A 15,175-nucleotide genomic window follows, 5' to 3' on the forward strand; every position below is an offset into this window, starting at 1 on the left:
TTAAGACCAGGAAGCACTACATTATTGCAAATAGATATGAACTCTTAGTCTGCATGGGTGTAGGCTGTGTGATTGCTGAAAATAAATGCTGCTAATATATTTCCTTTTTACAAAGCATATCTAAATAGATCATTGTTTTGATGTTAATCTTTGTAAATTATGTATTACCAATTTTAACATTGGATGTAATTGCATAAAAAGCCTGCATCTCAATCCTGAGAGAGTCTAGTATTAAATGGAAAATCTTTTCCTATCGATGACTTGTGGGGTTTTCTTTGACATGCCTTTGATTTTCTTTTCTTGCCTCTTTGTCTCAGCTGCTCCTGTCATGTTCTGACTCTCTTGCAGCCTCTTTTACGGGGGTTGTTGCCCCATCTCTTTCGTATATCCAGTTGCCTGATGGGTGATGGTGTTTCACGCGGATATAATTCGATGCTGATGGTTCTTCTGGTCAGACCTTGGCAGGAGGGACGATGGCAGTGTGCGTACAGAGACGGGAGCATCAGCGCAGGCATTCGCTGTCGGGTAGTCAGAGGCTGCGTAACCGTGGTTGTATATAATGGTAGGTCGGTACATGAACCATTAAATCCACGAATTTCATGCCTATTCCCAGAATATAAAGCCCTGGTACCTAGAGACGGTGCCTCCCGTGCCCACAAAGACAGCGGATTGGGCTCTCTCAGCATCGTTACTGCACCTCACGGCGGCAGTGCACTCACACCGCTAACATTAGACCGGAGTTGTGGCAGATGACTTGTGCTGTCGGGCGCGTTCCCCTCCATTACCAAAAAGTCGGATAAGCAAGAAAGGCTGAGAGGTGTTCTGAGTCCTTGGGAGCTGTCAGCCCGATCGCACGCCATCATCCTGCCCTGTTCCTCTCGGCATGCAGCAGGATGTTGAGGGAAACGGAAATGGAGAACTTCATGTCCCTTCAAACTAGCCTTTCTAAGGCTTTGTCGACCTCATGTTTCCTCTGATACCCTCTGAAGGTTGGCACTAATGAGATGCGGTCTTAACAAGTCTTAGGGTTTTAAACTTCCTCTGGTTTGTAGTGGTTTCTGGGAATAAATGTGGTAACTATTTGTGTTACTCAGGAATTAAATAATTTATTGATGATCCGCCTTTAATGTAGCTTGCTTTTTCTTTTTCCATTCCCTAGCCTGAATCTGTGGTCATCAAAATGCCATGCTTCACCCATACACTTGTCTGCCTTTTAAGAGTGACACCACACCAAGGATTGTAGTGCTTTTTGTTATTAAAAAAAAAAAAAAAAATTGAAAAAGTGCCTGGATTCAGCTCCTGCTGGCTTGACCCCGTTTTAAAGTCCAGAGGCAGCTATGGAATTCAATCAAACCTACTTAAGGCAAGCCAAATAACATTCCAATTAAGCTATAATGTCCCTTGCCTGAGAGTAAAAATTCCAGAGAGAGGAATGAAAATGAGAACAGAATAAAAAGAGAGCAGCTTTATCTTCTTAGCAGGACACAGCCCAATGGCTGAAGCATGGGCTCCTTTGCCACTGAAACAGTGGATGTTAGAAGGATGAAATGTGGTTCTTGGTCCATAGGAGAGAGCACTGGCCCAAAAGTTGCCCCTAAGACGAGCTGCTATTGCCTTGTGGCCCCTTGCTGGCCCATCTACAGCTCTCTCTTACTGGGGAGCCCAGTGCAAAATGTAAGTAGTTTGGTACAAAATCACAAGCAAGGAGAAAAAAACTTGGGGGGGGGGGGGGGGGAATAAAATAAAAGCCATCCAGCCCCTACTGAAATCCTGTGAGTCAGTAAAAAGATTAGTTTAATTTAAGAAATAAACAAAACAAACACCTTTACTGGTGCTGTGCAGCTTCCAGCTCACGGGCTGGTCACCAGCCAGCGATGCACACTTTTCCAGGATTCTTCCTGGCTCTGGCTGTCTGCAGCCGCCTCTTCCTATGCCATGTCGGAGAGTGGGCACTTTCTGCCAGGGTATGACACCGTACTGGGCCCTGGGGTTGCCAGCCGACGGTGCTGTGCTGCCTTTGCCTGCAAAAGCATTTACTCCCAAAGACCCAGCACCAGCCTGGGCTACCCACGCAGGGACGGGCCCCACGGCCCTTTCCAGCCCCTCACCCCACAATGATCTGTTCACACATGTAGATACATGAGTCACAACCTTTATTTCCAGCTTTTCCCCCCGGAATAAGCTCATTCCTGTGGTTACAACTATTTACAGAGTGCTGGGACTGCGCATCAGTGGCCTGGGCCACCAGCCCCGGCCATGGGGTAAAGCAGGGCATGTGGAGGTGGCAGGACACGATGGCACAGAGACAACGTACAGGACCGTGAGTACCGCGCAGGGACAGGGTCCTCCCCTCCCCTAGCACAGGCGTGGGCAGCAGCTGAGGAAACACGAGCTAGAGTAGATCCCAAACGGGGGCCACGGCGAAGTGCTGGCAGATCTGCGGGGACACGCACAGCGGTGGCTCACGGGATGCACCCACGGCAGACAGCAACGTCATGCGAACAAGCAGCAGCGACAGGCAGCAGGGCAGGGTCCCCTGCAGAACTGCCAGCCCTGAAGGTGGTGAAGCCCCAAAGGCGGTGAAGACGTGGCAGGAGACAGTCCTTCCCAGAGGCGGCACCCGCTTCGGCAAGCTCAGCCGCTGCCTAAGGTCTCCTCTGCCTCCTCACAAAATTAGGGATGTGTAGCTGACAGGAACTAGGCCAGTGTTGTTTCCATGGCAGCAGCGGATCCAGTCTTCATCCACAGTAGAGAGCAGCTGCAGGATGTCCCCTTTTTGGAAGCTCAGGTGACCGTCGGCAGCACCTGTGTGGTCACACAGTGCCCGAACTGCCCTGCACCACAAACGCCATCAGGGATCCATCTCCCCAGGGACCCCAGGTACCGCTGAGCAAAGCTCCCGCAGGACTCGGGAGGTGTTTTGACGCTCATTTGTGGAGCCAGTGGTCCCCTCCCCGCCCCAGGTGGAGATGCTATCTGACGATGGACGTGATTGAGAAGCCACATCACAAAACCGTCCTGCCAAGCAGGCCCTCGGAGCAGCAGCAGAGCGTGAGCAGCGCTTGCACAGGCATGGAGGGGAGATCTAGGTCAGGGCCAGCGAGGGCTGGGGAGGAGGGAGACGGCCGAACACAGTGTGGGACAGACGCTGCGCAAGCACAGGAGGACCACAACGGCATTTCTGACCTGCCACAATTTGGTCAGAGCTGCCACACAGATGCCCCAACAAGCTGCTATGAATCCAGAAAGCACACAAAAGAAAGAAAATGCTCAAAATTCCCCCCAAAACCGTCTGGGAAAAACAACTGATCACAGCTAAGCAGACACACGGGTTCACCCAAAGCTCAGCAGGAGCCGGGGGAATCCCCAGGGGAGCAGTCAAGGTGCAAGGCAGCAAGCAGGAGTGGTGTGCCCTTCCCTGGAAAGGCGTGTAGGACATCCAGGCTAGGCCTGGAAACAGCCCCCGCTTCCACACCCCACCCCACCCCACCCCACCCCCCCCCCCCCAAAAAAAATCCACCACCAGCTTTCCAGCCCCAAACACTACGGTGCCCTGCATCACCTGTGGGGCTGGGGCGGGTCGGATGTGTTGCTCTCGGGCTGTTCTTGATCACAGGTCTTCTCAGACGCCAGCCCCTTCGCCACCACGGCCAGGACACGCGCACTGGGGGACAGCCAACTAGAGGGTCTCCTGCCACAAAGCAAAGGAAGCCACAAGCTCGTCTGGGAAGCCTCTTCCCACCCATCCCGCTCAGAAAACTCTTCTGGCGATCTGCGAGCTGAACAAGGGGTCTATCGAGCACCACCAAGCCTCCACCATGAGCTCCTGCTTCTCTGAAACTGAGGCGACGTGATGGCAGCAGCACTTGGGCCCCGGCACAGCGCAACAGCCCAGGACCACAGCCTGGATGAGACGGACAGCACCAGCCACCCCGCAAGGCCGCGAGCCCCACGGTGTGCTCTCCGTACACCGTCTGGGAGAAAAGCCCTTCCTCAGCACACGCCGCTTCCCCCACCCCACCTGCCCAAGCTGGGCCTTACCTGGACCTGGCGGAGATGGCGTCAGGACTGGGAGGGAAGCTCCTGGCAGAGGGGCTGGTGGCTCCAAAGAGCCGGCCCAGCCAGCTGCCCTTGTCAGGACCCGGGGGGCCGCCAGCCTCTGGGTCGGAAGGGGCTGCCCGGTTCCTATTCGCATGAGGCTCTGAGGAAGCAGCCAGGAGTTTCTCTCCAGCAGCAGGATCATCTGGCCTGGTGGGTGCTCCAGCTCCAGCAGGCAGGACGAGGTCTTCAGGGGAAGAGGTCCCAGACGTGTCAGGACTGCTGCTGGCCTTCGGACCGGAGGGTTCAGGGACAGCTTTGGTCTGAAGGAGCTGCAGCTCCGTGCCTCGAGGCTCATTCACAGCTATGCGGGGTCGCGCAGCCTGGCCTGGGCTGGAATCCCCCGCAGCCGTCCGCAGCTTTGTCCACCAGATGAAGGGGAACTTCTCCTTGCTAGGAGCAGCGTAAATCCTGGAGGCCTGGCTCAGCTGGCCCCACCAGCCACTGAGGCCAGCCCTGGCATCCTGAGGGCCTGCCTCCGGTCTGGGGGTCTCCAGCGAGCTGTCACCTCCCAGGAAAGTGCGACTGAGCTGGTCGCCCCACCGCCGCACGTGCTGGAAGGTCTGCTGCAGGGCGGCCCCAACCTGGGGGCCAGGGACCAGCCTGCGCACAGCTGCCTGGGACTGGGACCTTGCGCTGCCCTCTGCACCGGCTGCCCTGCCCAGAGCATCGGGCGGGATCTCATCTTCCAGGCTTGCCCCTGCAGCACTGCTCTGGCCCTCCAGAGAAGGCCGCGCAGCCCCCCGAGCCTGAGCGGCGTGATGGGCAGGAGATGGGGGTGACTCCAGCCGACGGGACAAGGGTCTTATATCCACGGAGAGGTGGTGGTGTTCAAAGAGCAGGTCAAGGTGGAAAGTCAGCACTGAGAGGGGCTGGATGAGCAGCAGCAGTTCATCAGCGAGGTGGGGAAGAGGGCCTTGACTCAGGGCAAAGAAGGCCATGGGTGAATACAGCACGGAGATTACACCTACGAGACACGGACAGTGCTGGACAGCTGCAAAATGCCCTGCCCTTGCCCACACGTCCCTCCCAGGGCCAACTGGGTCCATCCTAGCGGGTCCAAATGATGCTCCAAATGGTCTGCCCGACTGCCCTTGTTCAGCAAGACAGCCACGGAAAACGATGCCCTTGTCCACTAAGGAAATCCCAGCGAAGCATTGCGGGTGGAACAAGTATGGGCTTATCACTGGGGCAAGCGGGAGAGGACCTGGGCAGGGAGCTTTCTGGGTACTGTGTCCTTACCTGGGCTCTTCTGCAGGTGAGAGATCCACAGCTCCAGCTGCTTAATGCTAAACAAGACGAAGGGAACCCAAGTTAGAGCTCCTGGGACGCTGCTCCAACCTGCCATCGCAGCAAGGACAGCCTGGGCCATCAAGGGCCAATACTCACTTCAAAAGGCCGAGGATAAAGGCATGGAACTTCTGTCTGGCGCTGTTGAGAGGGGCCAGCCCGGCCACGTGCCAGCACAGGGAGTGGAGGGAGCGGGTGTTGGGGCCTGTGGAATACACAACACAGACAGTCATGGCTCCAGGGGCACATCCTCCCCCAGCCCGGGCTGGAAAAGGACTCCAGGCACCTTGAGATGGTGATCCCAACATCTCCAGAGCATGTTCCTCACACTGACCTGTCTTCACGGAGGCTTCCACCACACTCCAGGGGGAATTTTTCCTCTGGCCTGTGATAACATCCTTCTGGAACGGCTTCAGCCCGTCCTCCACCAAGGCATAGAGCGCAGGGCAGAGGGTGTGCAGCAGCAGGTAACCCACATCTGGGCTGAGCCGGCTGTCTCCCAGCTGGGCCTGAAGTAGGGAGGCAGAAGGAGAGGAGAGGGAGGGGAACGGCAGCACCTAACCCTGAGCCTGCAGGATGGGATGGTGGGATCTTCCCGCTGGAGCTCCCAAAGCCTCTCCTACCCAAAGCCTGCATGGACTGCCCTCACTCCTGCCCACCCCAGCCCGAGCCCCAGCCCAGCCCCTCACCTTCTGCACCAGGTTTCGTGCAGTGCTGAAGTGGGCGATAACCTTGTCCACGGCGGTGCTGATGGCGATCAGCAGGGCTGTTGGGCAACGGAAAGAGAGATGTCAACACAGCACCCGAGCCCCACCGCCGCTGCGGCACCTGCCCTCAGCCCATCGGCAGCGTGCGGCTGGCTGGGGCTGACCAGCATTGCACCGGCCACAGCTGCAGTGAGGAGCAGCTCTGGACATCAAGGCCTGGAGGAGCTGGGGAGGAGAGGGCAGGCGCCAGGAAGGCCCAGGGCCACGCAGCATCCCAGGCTGTTGCCATGGCAACCCGTTGCTCCCGGGTGCAGGGATGAAGGACCCGCCGCTCCCACGGGGACCAGGCCAGGAGTGAGGCGCGGGCAGGAGACCCGCAAGGTGTTTGCAAGGTGCCGGGGCAGCCCCCGCCCCGTTCTCCGGCTCGACAGCACCATCTGCCGAGAGGCGGGCAGGGCTGGGCCCCGCAGCAGGCAGCCCTGCCTGCCCCTGCCCCTGCCCCTGCCCCTGCCCCTGGCCCTGCCCCTGGCCCTGGCCCTGCCCCTGGCCCTGCCTGGCCCTGGCCCTGGCCCTGGCCCTGGCCCTGGCCCTGGCCCTGCCCCTAGCCCTGGCCCTGCCCGCCCCTGCCCCTGCCTGGCCCTGCCCCTGGCCCTGGCCCTGCCCCTGGCCCTGGCCCTGGCCCTGCCCGCCCCTGCCTGCCCCTGCCCCTGCCCCTGCCCCTGCCTGGCCCTGGCCCTAGCCCTGGCCCTGCCCCTGCCCCTGGCCCTGCCCGTCCCTGCCTCTGCCTGCCCCTGCCCCTGGCCCTGCCCGTCCCTGCCTCTGCCCCCCGCCCCTGCCCGTGCCCGAGAGGCCGGCCAGGCCCCCCGCCGCCCCCCGCCTCTGGACCGAGCCCCCCGCCACCTCCCCAGGCCCTGGGGTCTCCCGGGCCCAGCGCTGTCACACCCCGGCCGCCTCCCGGAGCCCCGCTCGGCCCCGCCAGAGGCTCCGGAGGGGAAACGGCCCCGGCTCGGCGGCCCTTCAGCCCGAGCGCGGCGGCGGGGCCGGCTCCGCGGGGCCGTTACCTTTCTTCTGCTCCCCCGGGGGGCGGCGGGCTCCTCCCGTGCTCCCCCCGCCGGGCCGCGCTGCGCCCGCGGCCGCTCCAGCGGCGGACGGCGAGGGCCTGGCTGGAGAGAGGGGGGCGGCGGGGTCAGGCGGGGCCTCGCCCGGGCTCCCCCGGGGCCGGCTGGGCGCTGCCGGGGCCCGGGGGGGCAGCGCGGGGGGGACGCGGGGCCCGGGCGCCGCTGCCGCGGGAGGCCCAGGCCGCGCTCGCCGCAAGCAGCCGGCCCCGCCGCCCCGGCCCCACTCACCGCGGGCGGCACCGGGGCCGGCACCAGCCGGGCCGCGCTCGCCCATGGAGCCGGAGGCCGCGGCGGGCGGAGCGGGGCGGGCCGGGCCCCGCGGGCCGGGCGCAGCGAGGAGGGGCCAGCCCGGCCCCGGGCGGCCGGGAAGGGCCGGGGCGGCCGCCGGCGCCGCGCGTCCCAGCCGAGCCGGGCCGGGGGTGCGGAGGGGGAAGCCGCGCCTGCAAGGAGCCCAGGGCAGCGGCGGCCCCCCCGGCCCTGCCGGCCCCCCCGGCCCTGCCCGGCACGGAGCGATCGAGGGGCGCGGAAGCCACTCGTCCCAGCCAGCGAGGAGCTGGGCCAGCTCGGCCTGCAGCCGCCACACGCACCCGCCCCCCCGCAGCCCCCCAAGTCCTTGCAGCCCCAGATGTGGCCCCTGCGGCTCCTCCTTGCCCCGCTCGGTCCCCTAAAGGGTGACACCCCTGCACCCAGCCTGGAAGAGCGGACCCAAATTCTTACCCTCCTTGCAGCTCTCATCTCGTCTCTCGACCGTCCTTGGCACCCAGGGGTCCCCACCAGGCCCCCCGAGCCTGTGAACCAGGGCGTCTTTACCACAGCCAGAGCCTTTATCACAACCCTTCTCTCCTGGGAGGCAGCTTTGTGGTGGCAGCCCCCCTTCCTCCGCGTCCCCCGGCTGCCCCTCCACAATGGGCTGCAGTCCCGGTCGGGATCTCCTCCTCTTCGGCTGGTGGCTTTCCACAGGTGCCAGCAAGTGTCCACCCAGAGGCACGGGCGGCATCCAGCCTGAGCCGTCGCTGCCTACGACCATCTCAAGGGGTGCAGGTGGGCGTTGAGGTGCCACAGGCTCTGCCCGCTCACCGGCTGGCTGGCCCCTGGGCTTGCTGGAGGCACTGCGGTACCGCAGCTCCTTGAAGGTGGTCACCTCTCTCTGCCTGGAGCTGGGTGGTTTCGGTGGCCAGTCATGCTGGAGCTGGGGCTGGGCTGGCTCCTGGCCCACGGCGCTGGAGAGGAGCTCGCTCGGGGGCGGCAGCTCCGTGTCGGGTGAGAATACGATCAGCCAGTCGCTCCGGTCAGCTCTGGCCTGGGCAAGAGCAGGCCCAGCGGCGTTCCTCTTCCTCTTCTGGGCAAGCTCATGGAAGGAGGTGATGGTCTTCTTGCCTGCGTCTCTGCAAAGGTCACCTGAGCTCAGATCTGGCTCCGCTGGCTGTGCAGGCAGGAGTGGCTGCTCTGCTCTGTATGCATTGAGAACCTGCAGTCGTCTCCGAGGCCGGGGGGGCACAGGCGGGGGGACGCTGCCAGCCCGGGGCCGTGGCTCAGGAGTGCTGCTCAGACTGGGATCCCACCATCCTGGTGCAGGCAGTGCCAAAGGTGTGGGATCAGGGTTGGGGAGGGAGTTGCAGTTAGGGTCTAGGTTGGCGCAGATGCTGGTGGTCTCCTGCCCCGCTGTGCTGGGAGAGGTCTCATTGCACTGGGAGTCAAGCGAGGTGCTGCTGCAGAGGCTGTCCGGGCTCTCTCCAGCCAGGGCATGCGGTCTCTGGAGCGCCGGCGGGTTGAGGTTGGCGTCTCTTCCATCACGCATCCTACTCTGGTCAGCCAACAACTGGCCATCCTGGGCATCTTCTATGGGAATGACGTCGGGCTGATTTTCAGGGGATTGAGACTCTTCTCTGGAGAACCCCTTGCAGTACACGGAGACCGGGGAGTCATCCAAGCTGAAATCCGAGCAGCTACTGACAGAGGAGGAGGAGGAGGAGGATGAAGCCAGATCACAAAGGGGCTCACAAGGGGAAGCCACCTCCTCCCCAGCATGCAGGCAGGGGAAATCCTCTTGAGCTGCCTGGTTCTGGAGACCCAGCATCACCGGCTGCTGAGTGTGGGACTCACAGCACTGGCATTTCAAGGAGGGGTTGTTGGAATTGGCATCTACTTGCTCACAGTTCCCGGGGCAGTCGCTGCAGCTGGTCTGGTCTCCTCCACCCATGGAGGCAGAGGTCTCTTGGAGCTCTGGGTGCCGGGAGAGGTGCAGCCCCAGGGAGATGTGCTGCAGATGGATGTGGTTGAGGTTGCACAGCAGGCCTTTCTTCGGAGCCAGCATGATGCTGCCTCACTGGTAGCGCCGGGGCTCCTTGGAGAGCCCCACAGCTCCTCTCTTCAGACCATCCAGCTCCCTGCAAACATCAAACACCCCTTCAGCAGGGGAGAACGCGGCAGCACAAACCTGGAGAGGAACGGACAGCACAAGAGGGAGGGCGGTGACCTTGCAGCAGCCACCGAGCAGGGAAGGGCCGGCTGCAGGGGACCGGCACGAGGGCCTGTGGGTTCAGAGTGGGGAATACCCTCCGTGGAGAGGGGCTGCCCCACAGCTCCCCACTGAGCTCAGGCCTGGCTGGCTGGGCAGGGGCTGCAGCCGGTTGCTGGTAGCCGGGGAGCCGGCAGCTGATCCCTGGAGCACGACCTGAGCGTGATCCAGGGAGGTTCTGGCCAGTCCAGGCGTCTGCAGCGGCAGGGCTGAATCCCTCTGCCAGCTCTTGGCGGCCGGGAGCATCTCAGAGATGCTGTCAAGGAGAAAACGCCCTTGGAAACCTCAGCCGGGGAGCTGCTGGCCAAGGCAGGGTGACACGGCCGGCACCCTCAGCCAGGGCACGGCCAAGGAGACGCCCGGCCTCCCGCAGACCTGGCAGCCGCTGCAGCCGCCCGCCGCATCGCCCGGCCCGGCCCGGGGGAGAGCTCCGGCCCCGGGCGCCCATCGCCGGCCTCGGGCCGGGCAGCTCAGAGCCAGGGTGGCCTCGGGCAGGCGGCTCCGACCCGGCCCCGGGGCTGGAGCGGCGCCGCCGGGGTGCAGCCGCCCCTTCCCCTCCCCGCCGCGCCCCCGCCGCCCCGGCCCCGCTCACCTCGTCGCGCTGCGGCGGCGAATGCGGCTGCCGGGAGGGAGGAGCCCCGGGAGGAGCCCCGGCCCCGCCCGGGAGCCGACGGGGGCGGTGCTCCGGTCCGCCCCCCCTCCTCCCCCCCAAAAAACCAACCCCTGCAGCCGGAAAGCACCGGAGGTGCCGGCATCCCCCCCCTCCCCGGTCCAGCCCCGTCCCCGGCAAAGAGCAGGCAGCGACACACCCGCAATAACTTATGTTTATTGACACAAACGCTGGCAGCTGATCTATGCCCCCCACAGCCCCCTCGCAGGGTCTGCCAGGGGCCCCAGACCCCCACCCCAGGGGGATGCTGGGGCAGGGACCAGGCAGCTACGGCCGGGGGGAACCCAACCAGGCCCCCTCAGCAAAGACTAAGCAGTCCAGAGCCAGGCCCACCATCACTTCTGCCGCTTGTAAATCTTCTGAGCTAGGCCAAGAAAGATCTCCTTGGGCAGGCGGTTGGCGTGCTTTGTGATCAGTTCCTGCAGGCGCTGATAGCTGCTCTCCTCATACTCCTGAAAAGCAGCCCTCATGCCCAGAGTCTCATAGAGCTCCTTCACCTTTGCCACCTTCTCGGGCTCCTTACAGCCATAGTTCTCCTGAGAAAACACCAGAACAAGTCCGGCTGAGGCCCAGCTTACAGCCGCTGCCGTAGCTGCTCATTCAGAGCGTGGCAGGAGTCAGCTCTTGTTCTCCCTGCTACCACCTCATACCACTTGCAACAACCAACCCTTCTCCCAGCCAGGTAGCAGCACAGCGCAGCTACGCAGGGCGGCACACGGCTTTTCAGGTGTACGTTACGGCACTACGCTCCCTCTACACCACGTCCTCGGGGATGAGGTCCACACCACCTCTCCCTCATCTTCAGCGGCTTTCTGTCAGCCTGGTGATGTTACCTCCAGGATCTGCCTCTGGTCTGGCGTGACCCGACGCAGACACTCCACCACCAGCCAGCTGCACTTATTGTCCTGGATATCAGTGCCAACCTTCCCCATCAGCTCCGGGTCCCCAAAGCAGTCCAGGTAATCATCCTGCACGAAGACGGAAACACGTGAGCACCACAACCGGTGTCTTACAAGCACCGAGGGACGGGGAGTCACCTTGTACCTGGATCTGAAAGAATTCGCCCATCTCCAGCAAGATAGCTTTGGCATCATCGTGCTCCTCCTTACCGTCAATACCAGTCTAAGAGGGGGAAAGAGGAATAAAGCCTTCCAGTACCTGCCTTCCACCCTCACTTCTCCCATCTCCCAACCCCCTGCCCTCCTCAACAGCCTCATACCAAGGGTTAGGCCCCTCCTGAGACTGTTTCCATTAAACTCACCATGTACATGGCAGCAGCCACAGGCAGGTAGAAGGAGTAGAACGCCGTCTTGTACTTAACAATTGCTTTATACCTGCAGCAGAGGAACCGTGCTCAGTGACAAAGCCCTGGCCTTCCCCTCCCACCAGGGCTCTGCAGATCAGGGCCAGCAGGAGAAAAGCAGCTCCCTCCAAACCAGCTCCCAAGCTCTGATGGTGCGAGCAAGACTTGGTCCCCAAAGCCTGGGAGGTGACAGCAGCATTTCAGCAAGCCAGTTGTCTCTCTTACACAGTCTGGAAGGGACTGCAAGCAGAGCCACCCTGCCACAGCTGGGCTGCCATCTCTGGCCCCTTCCCTCTCTTTACCTCTGCTCAGTGAAGCGATTCAAATCCACCTGGGAAACAGGAGCAGTGATGAGGTCCAGCATCTGCCCAAGCTCAGTCTGGTAGGCAGTCTGCCGAGGAAAGAAAGGATTTGTTCACACGGTCCCCCAGGAAAGTCCCCACAGCACAGTGAAAACCCCCAACCCAAGCCCCACTTCGGCTCCTCTCCGAGTCTGAAGGAAGGGCGCGTGTCTGGCAGGACGCCCAGGAACTCAGGGAACGGTCCGAGATCCACACACCACCAAACATGCAGAAACGGCCCAAACCCAGGGGGGGGGGGTGGGGTGGGGTGCAGGGGCCAGGCACACCTGCAAAAAAAGCTCCAGCAGGTGCAGGTAGTAGGGACGCTCCCCGCAGTACTTCTTCAGCAGCCTGTAGACAGATGACTCCAGGAGGAAGGCATCGTTGATGGCATCCAGACCGATCCCCTCCTGCACCAGGAGGGCAGGGAGGTGTCACAAAACACCTCGACCCCACAGGGCCCAGCGGGCAGGGGCCTCCCGAATGCCCTCACCTTCTTGTACCAGCACAGCTGCCCCCGGCGGGTGAGGGACGCGTCCATGATGTCGTCGGCCACCAGGAAAAAGGCTTGGAACTGCGAGAGGCTGGCTTAGGGGCCGTGGGGGGTCCCCACGGGGCCCCCGGCCGCCCCCCGGCCCGGCTCTCACCAGCTCTATGCACCAGCCGACGGCCAGGGCGCACCGCAGGCTCTCCGGGTCCCGCTGCCCGGGGCTCGCCAGCTCCCGGAAGGCGGCCAGCACCGTCAGCCCGCGGTTGCACTTCCCGCCCGGCGCGTTGTACTCCAGCACCTGCGGGCGGAGAGGAGCGGGCAGCGGGCAGCCCCGGGCCCGCCGCCCCCCGCCCCGGCCCCCCGGCCCTTCCTCACCTCCTTCAGCCGCGCCACGGCGTCGCCCACCTCCGGGTGCCCGAGGCCGCCCTCCGTCAGGTCGCGGACGATCTGTGGGAAGAAGCCGAGGAACTCCTCCCGCCCGGCCGCCGCCCCCCTCGCCCCGCTGCCGCTCATGGTGACCGAGAGCGCGGCCCGGACCCGCCGCCCGCTGCCTTTGCTCCGCTCCGCCCCGCCCGGCCCGGCGCGGGGCTCGCCGGGGCGCGTAGTCCGGAGCCGCGGGGGCAGCCGGCGCCTCCCCGCCCCCCCGACTACAGCTCCCGGCGTGCCCCGCGCGGGGGCGGAGCCAGCCGCCGGCCGCGCCTGGCGCCCACGCTCATTGGTCCGCTCCATCGTATGAGGATGAGCCCAAGGAGGCTGAGCCAGTAGAAGCGCGGAGAGGGCGGGACCGAGCCGGCTGATTGGTGGAGGGAGAGAATGGAGCGAGAGCCCGGCCGGAGCGCGGGGGCGGGCGGAGCCCGGGGCGGGGGCGGGAACTGGGGGTGCAGGGGGAGGGGGTGCAGTTGGGAGGTGCAGGGGTGCTGTGCAGTGGAACTGGGGGGGCTGGGGTACACTGTGGCTGGGGGGGAGCTGTGGCATGCAGGGGTGCTGTGCAGTGCGGCTGGGGGGGCAGGGGTGCTGTGCAGTGCGGTTCTTAGAATCATGGGATCATGGAGTGCTTTGGGTGGGAAGGGACCCTTAGAGCCCACCCAGCCCCACCCCTGCAGCGACAGGGACAGCTTTAACCAGAGCAGGGGGCTCAGAGCCCCGTCCAGCCTGGCCTGGGATGTTCCCAGGGATGGGGCCTCCACCGCCTCTCTGGGCAACCTGTGCCAGTGCCTCACCACCCTCAGCGTAAAAAATTTCTTCCTCGTATCCAGTCTAAATCTATTCTTCTTTAGTTTAAATCCATTACTCCTTGTCCTGTCCCAACAGGCCTTGCTAAAAAGCTTGCCCCCCCCTTCCTGCAGCCCCTGTCAGCCCTGCCAGGCCGCACTCAGGCCTCCCCGCAGCCCCCTCCTCTCCAGGCTGAGCACCCCCAGCTCCCCCAGCCTGGCCCCGCAGCAGAGGGGCTCCGGCCCTCGGGGCATTTCTGTGGCCTCCTCTGGCCCCGTTCCAGCAGCTCCGTGTCCTGTGCTGAGGGCCCCGAGCTGGGCGCAGGGCTGCAGGGGGGTCTGCCCAGAGCGGAGCAGAGGGGCAGAATCCCCTCCCTCGCCCCGCTGCCCACGCTGCCGGGGATGCAGCCCAGGACACGCTTGGCTTTCTGGGCTGCCAGTGCACATTGCCGGCTCATGCCCAGCTTTTCATCCCCCAGCACCCCCAAGTCCTTCTCCGCAGGGCTGCTCTCCATCCCCTCACCCCCAGCCTGCATTGATAGCGGGGGCTGCCCCGTCCCAGGGGCAGGACCTTGCACTTGGCCTTGTTGAACCTCACGAGGTTCACACCGGCCCCCTCCCCAGCTTGTCCAGGTCCCTTTGGGTGACATCTCGTCCTTCTGGCGTGTCAGCCGCACCCCTCAGCTTGGTGTGGTCTGCGAACTGAACTTGCTGAGGGTGCACTTGATCCCACTTGTCTCTGTCATCAATGAATGCCAGTTGTGGGGTGTGGGGGTGCACTGTAGCTGGGGGGTCAGCCGGGGCTGCAGGGGTGCTGTGCAGATAGGGGGTGCAGGGGTGCACTGTAGCTGCGGGGTCAGCCAGGGGTGCAGGGGTGCTGTGCAGTGCAGTTGGGGGGTGCGGGGGTGCACTGTAGCTGGGGGTCAGCCAGGGGTGCAGGGGTGCTGTGCAGTGTAACTGGGGGTGCAGTGCAGGGGTGGGGTGCAGGTGTCAGGGGGATGCAGTGAACGTGGGGTGCACCACACACCTTTGCGTGCAGGTGAGAAATCAGGTGCTGGGGGGAGGTTTGGCCTCCCATCGTCCTCATGGCTGTCACCCGGCTGGGCCGAGGACCCACCGGGTGGGCGCAGCTCTGCGGTGGCACCCTTCCCATGTGGTGCCGCGAGGGATACTGCGCCGAATGGCAATCTCCCGCTTACCCGCTGTAATCCTCTAATCTCAGCTAACCCCGGTTTAATCAATCTCTGCCTTGTTTGCCTGCTAAACCCCCACCAGCCATCGCCACAGCTGGGAACGTCGGGGCTTGGGGCAGAGCTGCCCCACTCCAGGGTCAAGTGCCCTTGGGGAGCTGGGCCGGGCTGCTGGCAGCTGCCCAGGGCTCTGCCCTCTCCGGGGCAGGCGGTGCGGCTCTGCCTTGCCCTGGGCCGGT

At 63.3% G+C, this 15,175-nt stretch overlaps 2 protein-coding genes across 2 annotated transcripts; both read right to left on the reverse strand.

Moving 5' to 3' along the window:
- Positions 1-2,579: 2,579 nt before the first annotated feature.
- LOC142596886 (AP-4 complex accessory subunit RUSC1-like) lies at positions 2,580-9,527 on the reverse strand. Its single transcript, XM_075727349.1, has 9 exons — positions 7,931-9,527; positions 7,157-7,258; positions 6,078-6,154; positions 5,723-5,897; positions 5,488-5,593; positions 5,341-5,387; positions 4,042-5,065; positions 3,563-3,691; positions 2,580-2,834 (listed from the first exon to the last, which is right to left on the reverse strand). Exons 1-9 carry the CDS (start codon positions 9,525-9,527, stop codon positions 2,666-2,668), a joined length of 3,426 nt encoding a protein of 1,141 aa, XP_075583464.1. The 3' UTR covers positions 2,580-2,665.
- A 1,157-nt stretch (positions 9,528-10,684) lies between these two features.
- On the reverse strand, positions 10,685-13,048 carry LOC142596885 (farnesyl pyrophosphate synthase). Its single transcript, XM_075727348.1, has 9 exons — positions 12,911-13,048; positions 12,693-12,833; positions 12,539-12,619; positions 12,333-12,455; positions 12,007-12,095; positions 11,663-11,735; positions 11,446-11,523; positions 11,235-11,369; positions 10,685-10,937 (listed from the first exon to the last, which is right to left on the reverse strand). The coding sequence occupies exons 1-9, from the start codon at positions 13,046-13,048 to the stop codon at positions 10,737-10,739; spliced, it is 1,059 nt and encodes a 352-aa protein (XP_075583463.1). The 3' UTR covers positions 10,685-10,736.
- Positions 13,049-15,175: the final 2,127 nt, after the last annotated feature.

Source organism: Pelecanus crispus, unplaced genomic scaffold (genome assembly GCF_030463565.1).
Source record: "Pelecanus crispus isolate bPelCri1 unplaced genomic scaffold, bPelCri1.pri SCAFFOLD_172, whole genome shotgun sequence".
NCBI classification, from domain to species: domain Eukaryota; kingdom Metazoa; phylum Chordata; class Aves; order Pelecaniformes; family Pelecanidae; genus Pelecanus; species Pelecanus crispus.

Bases quoted from the DNA above. Each gene is read 5' to 3' on its own strand.
- LOC142596886 (XM_075727349.1), bottom strand. From the start codon at position 9,527: ATGCTGGCTCCGAAGAAAGGCCTGCTGTGCAACCTCAACCACATCCAT. The intron at 5,898-6,077 runs GTGAGGGGCTGG...TCCCTACTTCAG, and splicing joins CACGAAACCTGGTGCAGAAG to GCCCAGCTGGGAGACAGCCG. The intron at 2,835-3,562 runs GTGATGCAGGGC...TTTGTGGTGCAG, and splicing joins GACCCGCCCCAGCCCCACAG to GGCAGTTCGGGCACTGTGTG.
- LOC142596885 (XM_075727348.1), bottom strand. From the start codon at position 13,048: ATGAGCGGCAGCGGGGCGAGGGGGGCGGCGGCCGGGCGGGAGGAGTTC. The intron at 12,456-12,538 runs GTGAGGGCATTC...CTCCTGGTGCAG, and splicing joins AGCTGTGCTGGTACAAGAAG to GAGGGGATCGGTCTGGATGC. The intron at 11,524-11,662 runs GTGAGTTTAATG...TCCCCCTCTTAG, and splicing joins TGGCTGCTGCCATGTACATG to ACTGGTATTGACGGTAAGGA.